Source organism: Trematomus bernacchii, unplaced genomic scaffold (assembly GCF_902827165.1).
Source record: "Trematomus bernacchii unplaced genomic scaffold, fTreBer1.1, whole genome shotgun sequence".
NCBI classification, from domain to species: Eukaryota; Metazoa; Chordata; class Actinopteri; order Perciformes; family Nototheniidae; genus Trematomus; species Trematomus bernacchii.
In genome coordinates, this window is record NW_022988066.1 from 626,884 (window position 1) to 649,008 (window position 22,125).

The window sequence follows — 22,125 nt, forward strand, 5'->3', positions numbered from 1 at the left end:
TGTTACGCACCCAGCTTATTGACATGCCATGACTTTGTTGCCTCTCTTTCTAAATCGAGGATAAGTTGGGACTTAATACAACACATCAGCAGTTAGTGGGACCCATGTGCCAAAAAAAGGCTGGCGTGTTAACAGTTGTGACACAATGTTTGTGCTTTCCCCTACACAAATTGTTCAACATTTAATCTACATGGTGCTATATTCACCATATCACTTTGTTTTCTTACTGCGATTTAGTTGTGAAAAAGTAGGGTTTCCTAATCTCAATTTATTACCTCTGAGTAAGGGGAATGGTCTGTCAATCACTGGTCATCCAGATAGATAGCCAGGAAACACAGATATGAGACGCATTCACACAAACAAGGTTGAACACTCAAAGTTCAGAAAGAGAAAAAATATTAAGCATCTAAACAGATCACAAAGTATAACTAATTTGAATTGTCACCATATTGAAATCTTATACTTCTATTTAATGTCTGATTCCAATCATATACAAACAGGTAAAATGTTCTACTGATGAAACCAAACATTAAAGCTGGTTCACTTCTGAAGGACTGTAGCAACAAGTCATTAGCCGAGGCTAATTAATGGCACAAAAGTATTACTTTGTTTTTAAGGGGGTTATGGGAAATGTAGTTGCCGGCATGAAGTGAGACAGATTTGTGCACTGTCCTATGTTTAAAAGACATAGCATTTATACATTCAGTGAATACGTTAACATGCACAAAATATTCCGTTTTTTTTGCCTTATTTTGGAAAAAGTACTACGATAAACTATTTAAATTGCCAAAGAAAATGAATATTCAATCACAATGCCGTTAACATGCAAATGTCTATATTTGGATATTATTATTTTTTAAATATTCCACTGGGGGAAAGTTCCCTCTTACTCACTCTATAATTACACCAATCACATTCCTAAAGAAAACATTGCGAAACATTTTTGTGTCGCAAAGGGCAGTAAAAACCCAATTGGATGCATGTACACTAACGTGCACCATACATGTCCAACGAATACTCAACGAATACTCCTAAACCTAACTCCCGACCATAATATCGGCATATCCTACATGTGTAAAGAAAATGCTACGTCCTGCATATTTCACGATATCCTAGCGCAATATGTCTTTTACATGACCTGTATCACATTCGGAGCCTGCCGCAACAGAAATCAACAAGTGGAAGAAGTCTACAAGCTCACTCACTTTAACCATTTGTAAAATACATTAAAGTATTAAGCAGAAAATGTGTAGAAATGTGTACATGTATTTAATTACATTCCAGTCCCTGACACTTGGGTCCCTTTTCCTCCGGGTCAAACAATAGTTAGCATGATAAGTGCTAACGCAGAGAAGTTAAGTCTGCTTGGGGCTCCTAACTAACCGTCATTAAGGGGCTTTGGTCACAAGATCACTCTGCTGCTACTTGCCAGTGGTGTTTCACTACACACACACATACAGTACAGCCACACACCCGCACACTGCTGGAATGACATTGTTGTTCATTCAGAGAAGCAGCTTGCTGTCGTAGCTGGCTGCGTTTGTTGTTGAAAGGTCCCCTGGGTGGAGATTCCTTTGGGCCTCAGTCATAAGGAGAGGCATCAATGGGAAAGCAGTGGGGATAACTGAATGGGCCGCGCGGTCAGGTGCTGCTCTGTTAGTGAGTGTTGCAACTGCTGAATGGTGAGCACATCATACAACAATGACAAGAACTGGGGGTGTTTTTAAAGTAGCTAAAACACATAAAAGTACACATCTGTGCGTTACTATTTTTAGCTTTAATGTTGCTAAGTAAAACTAAATTGTGTTCTTATAAACTTCTGCGACTAGTTTGTCCACGCTAAAACCAATCAAAGTGCTAAAATCATTCACGTTTTATCACTAGGGTCATTAATTTCTGGTTCTTGATCAGGTTTAGAAATACAAGCTTGGCTGCTCTCATACGGCATCTATATACACCAGGACACGTTAAATTACTTTTTTTGACAACATACTCAAAGATCTTAAGCCCTAACTTGGTGCAACAGGTAAAAGAAAGTCACAATTCACAACCATTCCTTATGATTCATTAAACACATGTGGAATGGTAAGAACTTTTTATACTCAGTATCAGTAATCATTTAGAATGTTTCAATGTTGAACAATCAGAAAATGATGCTAAATGTTCTGTGTATTTAAATATTATACAAGAAAAAGCAGCAGTTTCCTCACCGAGACATGTTGTGAGCTATGTTTTTCATTCTTTAGGTGGCAGGATATTAGTCTCATAGTTTTAATGATGTTTTTAGTTGGCTAGGTTAAGTGCATCCATCCATCCGTATTAACAACAGCTTGGTGTTTAAGAAAATAAAAAGACGGTAACAGAGTGTGATTCATTGGATTGTTAATGAAAAAGGGACACCAAGCTAACATTTATTTTCTTTTATACACCCTGGTGTTTTGCTCATACTACTTGGTCTGCTATGACTTATGGTGACTAATGTTAGCTAACTTCAGATGTTGTTGTGTAAATGAGTCCGTTTGTGAAATCATCACTTTTCTCTACTTGAGCTTTTGTTAAACTTTGGTTCAGTACGTAAAAGAATAACAAATCAGTGATGTTTAATCACAAAAGTCAAACAAAGAACTGACTCATCTTTTTGGAAGTGAAGGAACATTCAGTGTGTTTATCCTGTAGCTCCCAAGTGACGCCACAGTAGTCACTGTTCAGTAAGAGTTAGAGTCATGCACACTGAGTTGCTTAATTGTTTACTCTTATTCTCAGAATGAACAATTAAATGAGGATAATTCTCAAAGTGTTATATTTTCTAAAGGTAAAAATGACTGTCTTCTTTGCTCCATCATATTTTGTTATGCCATACATGTTGAACTTGTGCACCTTTACATATATTGTTTCATGATTTGGATAAAGCTAACCTCAACCATAATAATAATAATAATAATACATGACACTTATATAGCACTTTTCTAGGAACTGAAAGACGCTTAAAAACTTGGTATTCAAGCCCGATGAGCAGGTTTTTGCAGGATAATTGTATCAGGGGTCAGACAAAAGTCTAAAGGTAACGCTAGTTGTGGTTGCGGTAATACAAGCAGAAAACATTTAAGTGTATTTTTTTCTTATTGATGTTCACAAAAACATAATATCAAATCATCTTAATATAAAGTAACAAACAGATGTACTTTTTATTTTGAGGTTAAGGCAATCATTAGGTTATTATACAACCATGTTTCGGTGTCCTATGGGTGTCATGAAAGGCGCCTTAAATAAAATGTATTATTATTATTTAGGGTACAGTGGGGAAGACAACCCACTAAGCTGATGAAAATATGTTTCAGGCACACAACACTGTATGTGTCGCAGGGAGGCATCTCCCCCAGGCTGAAATAACAAGTTTTAGGGGAGTCCCATCTTTGTAAAGCTCCACATCAGGCCATATTTGCTTAGCCACATCTGCTTTTGATCCACCAATACATTTAAATATCAGGCCTTCTTTAAATTATACCAGACCCACTATTCTGGATCACTTGGAACCTAAAAACACTCCAACTTCACTGTGACATTAAAATGTTTTGACATATGATTTGTGTTTAATGTTGTCAAATAATAATAATGTCATACCATTCAGCTTACTTGCCAGCTTTTTATTAAAAGGGCCCTATAATGCTTGTTGGGTTTCCTCTCTCCTGTAGTGTGTTCTATAGGTTTGTGTGCATGTAAATGATCTTTAAAGATTAAAATCCCTGTGTTCCCACCAGAGGGAGTTTTTCTACCACACCCCCCACAGGGTTGGCGGTTCCATCGCTGTGTGTATGAGTGGGAGCATTATAGGCTTTTGTAAAGTTCTTTGATTACAAGTACTAGAATACAACTTGTTTTAGTCATCTCTTATTACAGTATGTATAAACTTGTATGTTTTTTTTTTTTTAAATACACAGTATTTAATATGCGATATTATTTGACACACTCTTCACTTGTGACACAGAAAGCTAATTAAACACCTGAAAACACGCATTGCTGGCACCGGGTTCTTTGAGCTTTGAAACTAATAATTAATACCTTAATAAAAACAATTAGCTGGGGGGAAATCCTTAAAGCTAGAATGAGCTAAGTACTCTATAAAAAAAGCTCTCGTGCTTTGTGCAATAAGCTTTGAGAATGTGGGTTGATGAGGAAAACACGAAATCTGTAAGAACTTCCTGCGTTTAAAATGAAAAACGACCGATGATTTGTGTCCGCAAATAATGTAAATCCCTAACAAAGAAAATCAACACAAATTTTCTATAAATATTATCTGAAAAGATTCTGGTTAAACTATTCAAATGCTTACCCTGCAACTCTTCAAATGGCATACATACTGTGTCTCTACAGTATACACAAATTCCCACTAATTAACCATTCTTCTTAAAATAACACAAGGATTTAAACAGCTCTTCTACCCAAAGGGAAAATCCACCCTAAAACCAAATATGTGAAGTTAATATCTACAAATACTGACAGCTGTGACCTGAGATATAGAGACTTACTCATACCCACTGAACACACATGTTTTAAACACTGTATGAGCATTGCAAAATCCCCATCTGCACCACCTGGGTCTGGGGGTCAGCTGGAGCAGAGGGGCTCTACTAGCAGTTCCCCCCACCCCCGCGGGGAGGGGAGACACTGGAGAGGGTAAAAGTGCAAATATACTAAGAGCTCTATATGACCTCAAACATGTGCATTTACACCGGCCTGCAGCTGCAAAGGAAGATATTTGGTTTCCATTTGGTGGAATTCTTCTTACAAATTATGCAAAAATGATCTGTAAACAGTGTTTTTTCAAGCTACTTTTTCATGTTGACACCAACATGATACATGTATTATCTGTTTCTTATGACATGTAAGAAAAACATCTGAATGGTGTCATGAAAGAAGCTGAGGTTACACTTTTTGGAGTTTGTTTGTTTTAATTGTGAATTGGTGACTAACACTTTAATAGTTTTGATGTGAGCGCATGCATCCAAATGGGCTTTTGGATGCATCAGTGCACGCAATTAAGCACATTGGGTTGGGAAAGTTCCTTTTTTAGGCATAGGTGTGTAAGCAATAAGTTACTTCACACTGAAAATGTTGAACTACAGCAATACTTATTGTAGTAAAGCCTATAAAAAGTAGTTTCAAAGCTGCAGTTCATCCAATGGCCACTTGAGGCTGCCTCCAAAAGGTGTCAATCATCATTGATAAAATGGCTAACTTGTTGTCTCTATAGCTTTTCCCATATTAAACAAAACTTTGCGTTCTATATAACTGAAACGTATCAGTAAGGCTGAAAGGTATGCATTAAGAGGGGCGTGGCTGCTTTGAGTGACAGGTGGGCGCCACCTCAGTCCGCTAACCGGCGCTGCTAGCTGTCAATTCTGCTGCATCACCCGGGCCCGTTTCAATGCCAAGATTAGTTTTACACTGGCTTAATAAAAATGTGGAAGACATGTGGATGCACCAGGGATACAATGTGCATATTTCATAAAGTATTGGGTTCACAAAAGTCATTTATGGACCAAAAATAATAAATAAAATAAACTGGGGTTTGAGAGATCATAGTTTGTAGTTTCAGCAGATTACATACCAAAACTAGCCACAATTATAACTACTTGAGCCACTATTTGTATTTCCCGACACAGGGCGTGCATTTCAAAAAGTCCTCAAGCGGGTTAAAGGTAGGGTAGGTAATTCACTTCAGAAACACTTTTTGTTATATTCCATGGAATGCTCTTAACATCTCGATAGCAATGAATACATTAAATGCTTTGACAATAAATACATAAATAAATGTCATCTGTGGAAGCCGTAGCGCTGTAAAAAGCACGACCAATTATCTGAGCCGGCCCGTGCCCTCATTGGTCATGTGCGTGTTCGTGTGTGTTGGAGGAGGAGCTCTGTAAGGAAGTCTGAAGGAAGGGGCAGATTTTTTTCGGCTGCGTACTTTCAAATTCTAGCGCACTCGAGCTGGTTTCTCCATTCTTACCTACCCTACCTGTGTGTGTGCAGTGTGAAACTATTTGAAACTGTAAAATAAAAGCAGCGCAAGCACCTCTTGTTATGCCTGCAATGTCAGTGGAAACAGCTAATTCCAGTACTGTGTGTGAGGGCATTAAATGGTCAGATGAACTTGTGAGATTGACACTTTATGACCTGTTGGCTTTGCTAATAAATGCTTACCAATGTTTGGTGCCAATTTCTCTCAAACCAAAACAGTGTGTTCCAAATGCCCCCAAAAAATACTTCTCATGAGCCGCGTTCACACCGGAGTACTTTTCACCGTACTTTTCGCGTTTAGTTCCGTTAGTACCCCTTATGTCGCGTTCACACCAAAAATCGTACTTAATCTCGGGAACTTTTACCCCCATTTTTAGAGCCCGCTGAGAGATCGTACTTTCCTGTGGGTGAAAAGTGCCCCAGTGCTGATTGGCTGGGTGAATTGCAAACCACGCCCCGTACAACTGTGAAAATGTTTTGTAGAGCCGCCATTGTTTCTCCTCGCTACAAAAATCCAGCGCACCGACGGAGTTGTTTTTGAAAGCAGTTATGGCAAGCATCAAGAAATGATGAGGAGGTGTCGGCGCTTCTGGAGATCTACGCCGAGGACGCGACCCAGGGAATGCTACTGAAGCCAGTTCAGTAGCTTTCACTCGACCTGGGAATCGTGCACAGCCCCACCGCACACCAGCTAAAAATAAAGAAACTCAGGCAGGACTACAAACGGCAGATTCAGTGGCCAACGATGACGACCACGACGAAGGTAAAATCAACTACATGCACTGGGGTTTTAATCTGCACAATAATGGTCTCAGATGTACTTTTATTTGCTCAGTAGATCAAGCTAGCCATGCTAGGCTGAATAGGCTAACACCGGCCCCGAGCTAGCTACATCTAGCTAGCTAGATATTCTCGGCCGTATGAAAACGTTTTGACTTGTGAATAACTGTGTAGTGTTTCTGTAATTTGCTTCACTAACTCATGGCACTAATCGTCTGTTTCAGGCGAGGATGGACAACTCTCGGGATTGGAAACAAGCGAGCTTTGCATTCTAGATCACAGCGCTAGCTCGCCCCCCTTACCAGCAACCAAACGCAAAGGTACACACACTGTAACTTTGTGTTGAAAGAACGTTACGCATCGAACTGATGTTCACAATCATGTTTATTTCCTTCTTGGTACAATTATGAAACAGCGTGAAAACGTATTCGCCTAGACCGGCATTTACAAATGTTTGCGCCTTTTTACTCTCTCACAAACATTGTAAACATCCGGGCTAGAGGTCACATGACTTCCGGTACGAAAACTTGCCTCAACAACATTAAACAAAGTTCAAGCATACATGAAGCACAATCCTCCGTGTTTGAACCTCTTAAATCGCTGCATAGCCAATTTATTTGGACTGCATTATCCCAGAGGGTCTAAACATTCTTTATAACACAGTTTGAGATTTGTGAAACCTTAATTCTATTTGTGAAAATACAAAAAAGGGAGATTTCAGTGCTTTTTTTACATGTAGACCACATTAGACCAGGTCCTGATCTAAAACCACTATACCTAGACTCATCAAATCTGGACTGGATTATCCCAGAGAGTCAAAAGATTCTTTATAACACAGTTTGAGATTTGTGAAACCTTAATTCTATTTGTGAAAATACAAAAAACACATTCCTAGTATGTTGTAAAACTACATGGCGACTAAACAGATCTTGTATCTTGCTTATTTTCCCCTCTTAGGAAAGCGGACACGGGATGCGAATTTCTTTGACACCGTCCAGGCGTTGGAGGACCGGCGTGCCGTGGTGAAAGAGTCGATGCACGGGGATCAGATGGTGCTGTTCACCAAGGCCCAGGAAACGGAGGACAAGATGCTCACCAGTTCATTTTATATTATTGTTATTACTGTTATTATATAGTCTTGATACAACTGACACTTTATTTTATATTGATAATGTTAATTTACATGTACAACTTCTATTTTATTTACATTAAAAATGTGAACTTCTATTTACTGTTAAACAGATCCTGTAGCTTGCTTATTTCTCCTGACACTTTATCTTTAGTGACCGTAGCATCCTATACATCACATGTAAGTGATTATTCTGATACCATCATGTTTCATCGGTTATAAACTGGCAAAGCTTTATTTGTCATTTATTTATCATCAATGTTGCAACCTTGTGGAGGAATGGCAGGGGCACATACACAAATATGATAATTTATATCATTTTAAATATTATTTGACCTAAAACTAAATGTTTTTATGATTGTCCTCTGAGGAGGACATGGGGATTTGCAAACCTTTAATTCCCCCCCCCCATTTTACACAACACAAAATGGAGTCCACTATGGGCCGAAACTAACATGTATGTTTCCATAGTGTTTATGGCAGACGGATGCAGTGGGTCTCAGGAAGATATATAATAACGGTGGGTTTGCTGCTGAGCCTATTTACTAGGGATGCTCCGATCGATCGGTCACCGATCGAGATCTGCCGATACTCACTCTCTTCCGATCGATCGGTGCTCTCTAAACATGCCGATCGCGAGGGCCGATCGCATGACGTAAAATACATGACACTTTTCTCTGTGCGCTGCAAAACAAGCTCGCCAAAATGGCTTCACCGGTCTGGCATTATTTTAAGGTGTCCGAAAAAGACAGTAAAATAGCGGTATGCAATGTGTGTGAAGCAGAAATCCTGCAGCTCCACCCGCTGTGACGGACCGGTGAGCAGAGCGAAACACACAAGAGTTAGACCTAACACACTTAGCTATTTTATCTACCTCTGGAACAAGCTAAACTAGTTATAAATATGTTTATTCTTCACTGTCGGCCTCACACATTACTGGATCAGCGAGCTGCATGAGACGATACTGACGGGCTGTCAGGAGAGGGAGAGAGGGGGAGAGAGAGGGGGAGAGAGGGGGAGAGAGGGGGAGAGAGGGGGAGAGAGAGAGGAAAAGAGAGCGCTTGCTCATTTCTCCCGTGGTATTATCCAAAGTGAATGTAAACTTGAATAATATACATAATTTGAATGTAATAATTAAGTTGATTGTTGTTTGTGGAAGCTCCAGTGAATGAGCCCCATTAACTGAGTTTTAAACATCACTTTAAATGGAAGATTTAAAGTGATGTTTAAATCTTCCATTTAGGCCCCGCCCACTCGATCGGATCGGCGATCGGTATCGGCAGATACTGATTCCGGCGATCGGCGATCGGCCCCAAAATTGGCGATCGGAGCATCCCTACTATTTACTGTGCATACAACACACCTGGCACAGTTTATTGTTATTATATTGCCACACTGTACACTATTGTAATGTTGCCTGTCTTGACTGGAAAATAAAAGAGAAACAAAAGCACTGTACAAAAGATCAGCTTTATTGTCAAAATGTTTACAATTTACACGCTGTTCAGATGCCTCATAAAGCTGGGTCGCCGGTAAGGCAGTCCATTCGTCCCTGTACTCATTACTTTCACAAAGGTTATGTAATATGCAACATGCTGCCACCTGGATTTTGATCTTGTCCATCTTGCAGTCGTTTCTTTTCATCAAGCACCGCCACCTGCCCTTCAGTCTGCCAAAAGCGTTCTCCACCACCACTCGTGCTCGGCTTGTTTTGTTATTGTACGCAAGTTGCTCAGGCTGCATTAACTCAGTTACAAAGCTGTATAACATGAGCACAAACAGCACAACTTCAGTCGACTCCATCTCCATCATGTCTGAGGTCGGAAGGTAAACAACAGACGCCTAATGTACAGCGAGTGGGTGGGCGTCGCAGTATACGCGGGAAGTTTTTCTTCTTCTTCTCTTGTTTTGCAGCGGATTGCAAACAACTTTAAGGTGCATACCGCCACCTACTGTACTCGCCGTGAAGTGGTTTGTGGCCTGCCAGTAAAGCCAAAGCAGAAGAAGAAGAAGTGACGTCAGCGGCTCATTTGCGTAATCTTCCCTCAGGGAAAAGTACTCCGGTGTGAACGCGATCTGTACTAAGTGCCCTGGGGTTAAAAGCACCGGGGCTCTTAGTGCCGGAACTAAGTACAGGAAAGTACTTGGTGTGAACGCGGCTATGGACAACTTTACCCATGAATATTTAAATCATAAGGCATCATGTAAGAATAAGCCTGAAGTTACTTTTACTGATGTACTTATTATTGTTGATGTGTTCTACACTAGTGCTGGTGAAGTCTCACAGAAGTAGGCTTCATCAGTCGATTGTAAAAAAGGCGCTGGTGTCTTTCGGGCCTGGGAAGGGTCTGTCTTGGGCATTTCCTCCTGCCAGCAAATGGAGAGACGGACAGTGTGCCCGGTGTTATCAATGAAGCCAGCCTCTTGGCTCTCGGAAAAGTGCAGCTTGGAAGGCGTCCATGGCAAGGCATTAGGCCTGGAGGTTTGTGTCGTTTGTAATTTATAACACAGAGGGAAATGGGCAAGAGGACAATATGGAGAGAAGAGGGAGAGAGGGAATGTGGGAGGAGGGGGATGGGACCGCTCGCTGCACAAGCAAGTGGCTCTGCTTCCCTGAGTGTGCTGCACAGAGCCTGGTTACTAGGCTGACCAAGCTGGAGGGCTTTCTGTCCCTCTCGGGGGCACAGCCTGAAAGGGCCTCACTTTTCCTTTTGCTCTAGTAAAAGTTAGAAGAAACTATTTGAAGCTTCGGTTGCGGATACACACATATAAGTAAAGCTTCAACTGTGGGAGGAATGGAGCGCGTGGTTTAAAGAATAAATAAAATATTGACAGCAGTACGTGTTTGACAGCAGCTTTAGCTTGTCAAAGACTCACAAGGTGACAGAAAGAACACATCTTTCACAATATGTACATTTCAACCCTCACTGTAACACCATCATCATTATCCTCCTCCTCAGTATCTTCAGACAGCGACACTAATAGCAGTAATTTCCCTTCATTTCATGAGAATGACATAATGCACCCCCATTACCATGATACTATCTTAAAGACATGACTGCACTCAAAATAAACCTCCTCTCTCATTAGAGATGAAGAAATATGGATTTTTACTGAGAACAGTGTCAAAGTTTTATAAATAACCTTTATTTGGTGTCCTTGAGTAAGACAAGATCTGAATGAGTCAGTGTAAGTCAGCATCAGCAGTGTTGTCATGTCTTAATGACATTAAAGATTACATTACACAATGAAGTGTTTTTCAGCTCCAGGGGAGAGTGTTTATGTTGGCAACGCTGATTGAATGGTCTTGAATTCACTTTTGTGTCATTCTTTATTGTATTTTCCCTCAGACAAAGGAGATGTAACTTCATGATTGCCTCGACCATTCAATCAACACTGTGGACATTCACAATGTCTCTCAGAGCTTGAGAGCACAAAACCAAGAGCTGAATCTGGAATGCGATCAACACGGACAGCTCAGAGATGCCAATGTGCCATTTAATTAGATAGGATATGTTTTTTTGATTTGATTTTAAGCAAAATTGTGTTGGCCACTCAAACATACAGAACTTAGTTGTCGTGTTGGCTTTAGGTATTATTTTTCAAATTAAGATTCATAGACAAAAAAACAATTAAAAAAAGAAAGTACAACAAATGAAAGGTTAACAAATAATTGTTAAAAACTAAAGTAGTCAGTAATTTTATCAAAGAACAAATTAGCTTTTAAATCAACAAGCCCATTGAGATATAATTATTTTGCATTGTTAAACATTACATTAATTTTCAAGTTTTGTGGGTGATTTTTGCTTCGGATACTTTTACGTGTAATACTTTGAGTACATTTTGAGGATTGCTCTTACTCACTTTAAACTTAAGGGATCTGTACTGTATATGTCTTCCACCACTGGTTGATATCAACGAAGCACCAACCAGTACCATTTACAGCATAAACAGACACCTATTTGTCGGTCTCCGTTTGCAGTTAGGGTTATAGTTCTGCCATCATATCAAAACACCTCTTAACACTTTAGTCCATCAAAAAGATGAAAAAAGCACACAGGTTGAGTGTGATCTCTGTTTTTGGAAACCGGTTATTAAAAAGAACGTGGGGGTGGTTGCATTCTCGATTGCGTAATAACACATTTCCCTCAGTAGTGCATGGCTACAGACAAACATGTTGCTGGAAGCAGACTCTGCTCCTTAACTACGTCCACAACACAAAAAGTACCAACGCCTTGCTTCAGGAATAGGCATCATCATGAGTAATGAAGTGAGTCCATGGCGAGGGTCAAGGTATTAAGAAGGAAAGAGGTGAAGCACGATGTGCAACTGTGCTGAAAAACAAAAACTATACTGTTTTGATTTCTGTGGACAGGATTCTGACCAACAAACACAGTAGTAATACAAAAAGATGAGTATCTGTTACAAAAAGTGCCTCAGATGAATCCTACTCATGTCCTGGGTACAATATGGGACTTATTCGTATGCGCTCTATCTTAGTAGGCCATTGTGCCTCTACTATAAGCAGTCTTTTGATACATCAGTGTTGCCATACAGAGGCGATGAAGCCGGATCACAGAGGTTTGGATCAAAAGTCTTTCATGAAAGACAAATTCACACAATTTGTTCTTCAAAGTGAGGCTTAAAAAACTTGACATTTTCAAGGAAAACAACCTTGTTTTGATTTATGCGAAACAGTAGCACATTGTATTTTCAGTTTTACCTTTTGTTGGTTGCACTCGGGTTCAGCCAAGAGGGGCAAATGTATGGGGTTACACATATAGCAACTTATGCCGAATATAGCTGACACCGATACAGTTTGATAAAAGACAGAAGCTTATATGAAGCATCATGCTAGAGACCTTAAGATATGACCACACACACAAAGAGATTTTTTTATAATAGCATCACCTTGTGCAAATGAATGATGTTTCCGGGGGAAATGCCTAGCATGGGGTGCCCAGGAGAAAATACAAATTTAAAGTAAAAGACATAATGCCAGATCAGACAAGCTTTGGGAATGCACTGCGCCTTGATTCACACTCCTCAACTGTTGTACTAATCGGGTCTTAAAAGCCTACTCCATGTTGTACCAGAATCTGAAGAATGTAGGCCAATTCAAAAGCCAACACAACAAACCCGAGAGTTCAATCAAGACAATGTCCAAATCACCTAAAGTCAATCGAGAACTCATTTGCTCATATTTCACGTTGCGATTAACAAGTCTGACATCTGAATAAACGTGAATAATCAATTTGGAAATTCCAAACAAAGATACTTTACCCTGTTGCTACGTTCAACATTATCATCCTATATCACTACTAAAGTAGGCGGATGGATTATTGACAAAAACTTTACATTAACAAACTGTGTTTTAGATGGATTTTCTACCTTCAAATCAACCACATCGTGACAACTCGACTTCACAAAATATTTTATAGTAATGATATCAACACCTTCATTCTTTATCAAAATAATTATAATGTGGAGTGCTGAAACTGTTAGAATGGACCATTTAAAGAAAAAAACTCTACTCGGTTGTTCACTGATAGACACTAGGATATTTAGCGCTGTGCATTCATGAAAAACAAACCAAGAAGACAAAGAACAAACAATCATGTTATAAATAGATAATGTCTGTTTAGTTTGATGTTGTTTTTTTTAAATTAAGATTCCTGAAAACCCCTTATACATACACTTATATGACCAAACGTCTTCAGACCATTTGAGCGTCTTTTAGCCCAACGTTTTGGTTTTCCACCACACAAACTGTTAATCCATAAACCCACTAGAAGCTAACAACTCAACATCAGACAGAAGACAAACACCATTAGCCACTAGCTGGTTAGCATAGTTGAGTATTAAGCAGGTAAAGAGCCAGATATATTAACCTTGTGAAGTTGGAGTAAGCCCAAACAGATTTGAAAAGAGATATAGACTTATATTTACCAAATGTCTGGGAAAAAACTCAAGTCTAAGTCTGCTGTATACATTTCCTTGGCCAAAGCAAACTGTTTTTGCCATTTGCCATAGCAACATTAGCATGTAAGCCCTACTGCAACAACATGTAAAGACAATGACACTTTCACTGTGATGGATTACCTTAGACCTTTCCAGATGGTTTCAAGTCTCTGCAGAACTATGCTTTGACTGAAACAGTTGGCAGATACATAAAGTATTCATGATTTGAAGCAAAACCATGCGAAAGAACAGGTGGTCCTTAAAATTGAGAGTCAACAGTACAATGGAGGAAAAGTTACCACGCAACAGGTTTCTACAACAGCAGCATTGGCCTTTTCTCCAAAGGCGTTGCATAAAAACTCAAACACTGATGATTAATTGATGAACAGGTTACACTTGACTACAAAAACTAACTATGGCTACATAAAAACCTTAAATAGCAGCACAGATTACTTGAAACATAAGCAAGAAAAACAGCTGCTGTGATTTTTAAGTTGACAGCATGTGTCAATGTGTTAACTGTGCTGTTTGTGCGTGTGATATGAACGGTTTCCATCAAATGACATTCCATGCACAAGCAAAAAATAACTACTACTGCAGTCTCCCGTACCAAACGGTATTGCAAAATGCAGACAAGCTTTAATTCGAGGTAATTAGTTCTGAGAAAGCGAGCGGCTGGCAGGAGAATTCTCGCTGAGTTCAAAGGGGTGTCCCTCATCAGGAAACATTAAGTGTTCTTACCAACATGATGCCATTTAATCCCAACACTCATTGCAGCATTAGCACCAAGGGTTACCAGGCAAACACACAGAATTCTAGACATTCTGCTATGATACGCTGCACACAAACACCCAGATAGAAACAGAGCGTTTCAAGCAAACCACAAAACTCCTGTCACCATTTTTCAGCAAGGCCGACAGAGAAAAGAGTTTCACTTTAAGACAAAGTACTGAGCAAAGAGACCGTGAAGGCTGTTGAATCTGAATTAAGCATAGATTGGCCTATATTGCAGCAATCGGGGGAACTAGTTCAAGACGTGCCAGGCCTCATGTAGGCTCTTTTACACTGGGGACCTTACTTTAAACAGAGCAGCATGTATACCCTGGGCTATGAGACATGAATGGATAACTAAACAGACAGTGGGAAGGTGAGAAAGAAGTACTGTTAACATAAATAAAAACATTAATATAATTGGATGCAATAAGGTGAGACACCAGAGGCAAAAACATTGCTGTTTCCTGCATTGGTAAGTTTAGAAACTTTGGGCAATTTTGTGTTCTTTTATACTAGGGGTAGGGTTAGGGTTTTGGGGAACGTGCGGCGCTCCATAAGACTGCAGCGTGGTGCACGTGGTTCACGAAACTGTGTCTCAGGGCTTCTTACCATTTAACAACCTATTAATGTGTCGTACCCACTTGACGGGAAGAAACTCAGCTAACTGACGATATGAACAATTGTTACCGAAACAAAACACAACTCTAACGCCAAGCGTCTGAATTAGAACTAAGCGAAAGGGTGCTAACGCACTTAGCGCATAACTCACGGTAGAAATATGTTATGCTTCATCGGATCTGCACAAACAAGATATCATATGAAAGCTGAGATTCCACAGATTCCAGCGGCAGCGAAGGCAAAACCAGACAACACACAACTTAGCTTTACGGGGCCAAAACGGCAAATATATCTTACCTTTGCTGTTTTCTGATCAAAAGTGGTGTTCAATGGCATTAAAACGCATATAAACGCTGCTGAAGGTTAATCCAATGTCTCTGTGTCACTTTGAAATGATTACTGATAATCCATCATAACATTTATGTCAATAAGAGTAGTTTTCATATATAGCTGCTATGAGAGCTACGAGAGTGTATGAGAGCTTCCGGTTTTGGGCGTGCTGGCTGCGCATCACTCTCATTCACCAATGGTAATGTTTAGATGGATTTAGGAACTTCCCCTCGATTCTATTGGCTCGATCGGTTAAAAAGAGGTGTCAATCATCAAAATCGACCAATGGGTTCCAGAGATATGGCAAATACACCCAAATGACCCCAGAAGTGTTTTTTTTTTCTAAACCTCTCTAAAAAAGGTCAGATTTAACTTGTTTTGCATCAATCTTGATACAGGGTACTTATTATGTGTCATAGTTTGGATTCCTAAAGCTTTTTGTCTACTATTTTTTTACTATGTTCAATCTGAATTTACTTTAAAATAAAAACATCTATATTGATTCTGGCTTTTCTACATCCAACTCACAGGTTTATCATTGCTTTGAGAAAAAAGGTTATTAATGTACCCCTTTTAGAAGTGAAGATATAGTCATTTGTTCAGGGAATGTCATTTTCTAGCCTGAGACCTGAAAAACAGGCTTGGGGCTTAACAGGTTAAGTGTGTCTTTTTATCATTCTTTTAGCTAGAAATGTCCACTTCAGCATCACTCATCACTCATACACCAAACCTCTAAGCTCCATTCCTATATATATTCTGAAAGACTTTACTGAGGGGTTTGTTCATGTCATTCTTAGTCAGGATTATATATTTGACCTCAAAAGTCTGTATAAGATATAAGCAGTTGTTAAATACATTTAGAAACCAGGTTTAGAGATGAGAAGAACTGAGAGTTTGTGTCTGTGTGTTTGTTGCTAGCAAAGCATGGGGACTGTTTTGGACAGTATTTTCTCCTTGCCTCTGTTGGGTCAAGTCCCAGTCCCCCGTCTGGACTCCCAAATTCAAGTTAGACAAGTACTCTTCCTTCCCCAGGGGAACAGAACACACATAACCTGATTTGAGCTCTCCAAATATCCATACAGTAGATCCTGTCTCCCCCCCCCAACAAGGCTGGTTACACTGCATGTGAGCGAGTGAATAGCTTTCACTTTCAGGAATATCACAAATAATTGAAGGTGAGAAGGGCAGCTAAATTCCTGTTTCTGACTCAGGTGCTGCTTGCTTTGTTTCCCAAATGGTGCACAGTGACCCACTCATTAACCGGTAAAGCTGCAGCCTGACAAGCAACCCCCTGGATGACAGTAATTGTTGCAATCGCAGACGGAGAGTAATTAAAGAATGGGTCAGAAGTTTCCAGAGGGGTGTCTGCCCAAATTAAAATGCTCCTGCATGAATCTGACTGTAACCCCTAACCTAGGACCAGGGTCAAGCCGGGTAAAACCTAAACATGTGAGCATTTTTCCACTACCAATCAAATGTAGAGCAAATCTTACATTTGAAGCTCCATTAATACTGTTCAACTACTTATATGTATAATTATTTTAGGATTACTTTGTTCAGTTTGATTTCTGAGTGCTTAAACTAGTATAATATTGAAATTTGAATAGTTTTTAGGTTGAGAATGTGAGCGTGAAAGTAAATCCTATAAAACTGGAAAGTGAAACCACCTCGCCACAAAGTTTATACCCAATACTGCGATACAGTCTCTAATATGAGCGTTTTTTCAGACGTCTATGCAGCTCGGCAAGCGGCATCAAATTAATTAACAATGACTTACAATACAAAGCACTTTGAACAGAGTGTGCCCTGCGCACAGAGCCAGATTGACGGGAAACTTTGACCCTGCAGCCCTCCCTACAACAGTCGCTTATGACTTACATGAGAGGTTGAAGGCGAATCCCCTCTGGCAAGGGGCCAGCCGCAGAAACACTCTGCCACTACACACCAAAACTGGACATATGAGAAGAACTATGTCGCCGACAAAATGCGCTGTTTTGGGTTTTACTGGGAGGAAAGGAACAGAATTAACAACATGAGTAAACAGATACACCTGAGACCGCTATGGAAGCAGTTGACAATTTAGGCTACTATTCAACAAGTGTCAGACTAGCATACAAGCTAAATCAGTTGGAAAAAACTGGTATAATGAAAACTATAATAAAAGACCAAAAAACTGTCCCTCCCTCTAAAACTGATATTGCAAACGTAGCTTATAACATTGCAGGATTGTAGGACTTTATATCTACCACACATACTATAAGACTATTTTCAAATATAGGTACATACGTTATTTGCTGCACTTTGTTACATCCGCCAAGGAAGTTGTGGTTTAAAATCCGAACTCTGTATTGTGACAGCTCCTTAAACAGCAATGAAGTATAACAGAAGTATTGATTTCTGTTGAAAAATTATTAAAAAATCATGTGTGTGATTTGATGACACAACTTCTAATCACCTGTTGTGTATGTATGTGTATTTTAAGAAGTTGTTGATGTAGCGGGATATACTTACATCATTCCTATCTGATGTTTTTCATACCCAAAATAGTCTTTACACACAGACTCACAGGTCAAAATGATGTAATAATATTTACAAAGTAACATCTCCTCCCTCAGATGACCACACTCCACTTGTACTAATATAAAAAGTGAATCAGGGGATACTGCAGGGGTCATATTCGGTCACACGGTTATTTTAATAATCCAGCAGAACATGGCACCCCCTGGTTCTGTAACATGCATATTCTTTTGAACTTTCTGTCTCTGAAACGATCAACAAGGTCAAGGGAATCGATGTTTCTTGCTGCTAGTGCGTGTCTGTAAATAGTCTGTGATGAAAACAAACAAACCCCCGTATTATGTAATGCTAATTTGGCAATGAGCGCTACAGCTAAATTCTAGTAATGGAGCTCAATGATTTGCCCTGTTTTCCCCCCAATTAATCGTCTTAAAGGTGAAGTGAATATTCCAATGAGCACGCAATGCAACAATCATGCATTTTCCACCACATTTTAAGCATTGATAAATTAGTTTCTGAACATGTGTGCCCATGTATCACTTGGTCACACCTGTAGCTGCTTATCTGGGAATAAAGAAAGTACCAAATTCCGCACACAAGCTGCCAGGAACAACTGAGTCAGAGAAAACAACCGAGAGGGGGGATGGCTACGCAAAACATCAGGTAAACCATGGGTGAGGTAAACATATTTCTTAAACGCCATGCGCATACACACAAAACACATGAGTGGGGGACTTGAGGGTGTTAAAGGCTGTTATTCATTATCCACACGACTGCATTCCAGGGCTGGACAAAAGGAGTTATCGCCACCATCATTCAGAGGCAAGCACAAGAGAGGTAGAGAGGGATTTAAGCAGGTTCTCAAACAAGATGCCCCCACCTGATAACCTTAGCACTGCCGTTGCACCATTCCCACATGTCCTAATGCATTCACAAATCAGAGAGAAAGAGAAGGAAGGAGGGGAAAGAGTAAAAAAGAGTGAATGAGAGGGCAAGGTTAGAGCAAGAGGAGAGAGAAACCGTGTGAACATTAACAGTGAATGGAAGCGATGGAGAGATAACCTCCTCCTCCCCTTTACAGGAAATGACCTGTGAGGCTGTGGGCAAGTGCACCTCACTACAGCTGCCTCAAAATGTAGTGATGCAAGGCCGGATAGGAAATGACAAAATAACTTTGTCTTCCTTCACTACCTAGAAGTTTCTTGTTCAATCTTAAAAGGGGACACACATTATTCTAACCCCTTTAAGTCCTGTAGATAGGTTTTTTTTATTTTACCATTCCCTCAAACAATATGACCTTTTCATGAGGCACAATATGACCTTTTTCATGAAGCACAATGTGACCTTTTCATGAGGCACTCCTATTGTATTATATTCCCTAATAATTCACCTGCTATCCTCCCTCATCCAAAGGAAGGAGGATGTGCCCTGACTTTTTTCACTTGAGATTAAACTAATAATAAGCAGGCTCTCTTTTATAGTTGTATATGGAATCATATTTATAGATACATAATAAAAATAAAACATGTGAAAATAGTGCATTCTATGTTGTTGCCTCACCTTTTTTAAACTCCTCCAGCATTGTATCCAACTTCGTGTCATTGAACACAAAATGCAGTGGGTGGCTGTAAAACTTTGTGATGGTTTTCAGAGGAGTGCAATCATCCGGGTCCACGAAGGCCAGGTCCTTGACAAAGAGCAGATCCACTATGTTGGACTTCTCGCCCTCAAAGACTGGGATGCGCGTGTAGCCACTCTTCATGATCTCGGACATGGTGTTGAAATCGAGGGTGCCATCCCCGGGGATCATGAAGCAATCTCTCAGGGGCGTCATCACGTCCTCCACCGTCTTAGTCCTGAGCTCCAGCGCGCCCTGGATGATGTTCAGCTCCTCCTTCACCAGGTCGTTGTAGGGGTCCGTTACGCGCAGCATCTCCAGAAGCTTCTCCCGGTTGTACACGGTTCCTATCTCCTGACCCAGGAGGTAGTCGAGAAGTTTGCTCACCGGGTAGGAAGCAGGGAAGGTGAGCAACATGAAGAACTTGGTGAGAAAGATGGTGTTGGCCCCGACAGCGAGGCCGTGTCTGGAGCAGATGGCCTGGGGAATGATTTCTCCAAAAATCACTATTCCAATGGTGGACATGACCACCGCGATCAACCCAGAACCGGCGATGTCATCCAGCAGGATGGTCAGCGTGGTGTTCACTAACACGTTCCCCAGCAGAAGAGAGCATAGCAAGTAATTCCCTTGGCTCCTGACCGGCTCGATTTTTTTGGCGTAATTCTTCTCCTTCTCGGTGCCGCAGTTCTGCACTATCTGGAGCTCCATGGGGTCCAGAGCCATGAGCCCCAGGTTCAACCCGCTGAACATGCCTGACAGGCAAAGCAACATGGAGATGACGATGACCTGGAGCCAGAAAGGCAGCAGAAACTTTTTCTCCTCCACCACTATCACGTTGGTGTCATCCCCGTTGTGGTAGATCCAGGTGTTCTCCGTCCACGGGTCGTGCATCCCGCCCACGGCCGGTGTCGCGGTAGCGATGCAAAGGTAATACGATTTACTCCTCTCGGTCTTGCGCAGAGGTTTGACCTCAATTTCAACTATTCCCGACGACTTTCGATTTAGGATGATGTTGGGTAATATAATTATATCCGAAGTCCTAATACCGCAGGGATGAAAGCTGGACGAGTCCTCCTGGCTCTGGTTATCCCCCGAGGAGCTGTCAACACTCCCTACCGTCCTGCTCCGCTCGTGTTCCGTGAAAGAAATTTTGGACCAGGTCTCGTTGTTGATGTTATGCCCGTACACCCTTAGTTTCACCCGAGAGCGCTCACTCAACCGCAGGTAGCCCCTATCCATGAAGGAAATTTCGTCCGTGTCCTCCAGTCGGAGTCCTATGATGACGGTCTCCTCGGACCCTTCCTTGCCACTTGTCGGGGCGACACAACAGCCAGTGACAGTCAAGAAAAGCATCGCCAAAGCTCGGACCCAGTTAAGTGACGCCATTTTTGCAGCAGTGGGTGCTTGGGATGACGGCTCTGCCATATTGATAACCATTGGCAACCTACCGCCTGAATGAAAAGCGCTTTTAAAAATCAGAGCCAGTCGGAGTCCGCCTTCATCTCCGCCGAGGGCTGCCGTGACTTGTGCATCGGGACCTGCTCGTTCCCACTACGTGTCCGACACTGATGACTCGCGAGCGCAGGCTTACGGGCCAACTCGTGCCTCCCCTGATGTCCCCAAGACAGGCGACGGAGGCGACCAATCAGGAGAGGCGTTTGGCCGGAGGCGGGGCGTCCGCAGCCTCCTTGGCCAATCACATTCCAAAACAAGTGCACCTCATGTTAAGAGACAGACAGGACTCTACTGGTGACTTTTTTTTTAACATACAGAAGATAACTAATAAAACTTAAAACGTATTCAATTAAAAAATGACATATCAATAAAGATAAAAACGGTAACATTAGCAACTGCCCAATTGAATGCAATATAACCTCATTGAAATGAATTCTACTTTATAATGATATATTTATATTGAAAATGCCCATTAAACTACATTGTTACTTTTGAGGGAGTCCATATTATGATCTTGCAATGCATTGAACACATAATAGAAAATGCAATGATATGTCTCCTAAACCAGTAGTTTCCAAACTTTGTTGAGCTGTGACCACTTAAAAAAAGCAACATCCAAATCCTAATGTGTATGTGACTTATATGCAGTTGCATCAAATAATTCCAAGTGTTCTATTTGAAGGATTTCATGAGGCCTGAAGAGGTGAAATGTAGCCTTTCTTAATGAACAAAATCACATTACAGGAGACAAGTTCCAGACTATAAAGATTTTATATAGCAGATACATATTATCTATTTTTTTTCTTCTTCTTTTGTTTTTTTAGATTTATGTTGGGAACCATTGCCTACGTTATACAGTTTCCGAGAGGGTTTGTATTTATCAGTGATCAGTACCGAAGGCCTTTTTTAAGTCATACCCACC

General features: G+C 40.7%; 1 protein-coding gene across 2 annotated transcripts in view; it reads right to left on the reverse strand.

Annotated features, from left to right (window-relative positions):
- Positions 1-21,325, reverse strand: part of cnnm2b (cyclin and CBS domain divalent metal cation transport mediator 2b) — a 43,770-nt gene extending 22,445 nt beyond the window's left edge. Inside the window, exons 1-2 of one of the 2 annotated variants that reach the window (XM_034120698.1) lie at positions 19,688-21,325; positions 18,975-19,048 (exon numbers count right to left, since the gene is read on the reverse strand). In XM_034120698.1, coding sequence (XP_033976589.1) covers positions 19,017-19,048; positions 19,688-21,185 — 1,530 coding nt within the window. In that variant the 5' untranslated portion in view covers positions 21,186-21,325 and the 3' untranslated portion in view covers positions 18,975-19,016. Of the gene's footprint in view, positions 1-18,974; positions 19,049-19,687 lie in introns of those variants that run through there. The other variant, XM_034120696.1, reaches the window with a different exon arrangement.
- Between the last annotated feature and the right edge of the window lie 800 nt (positions 21,326-22,125).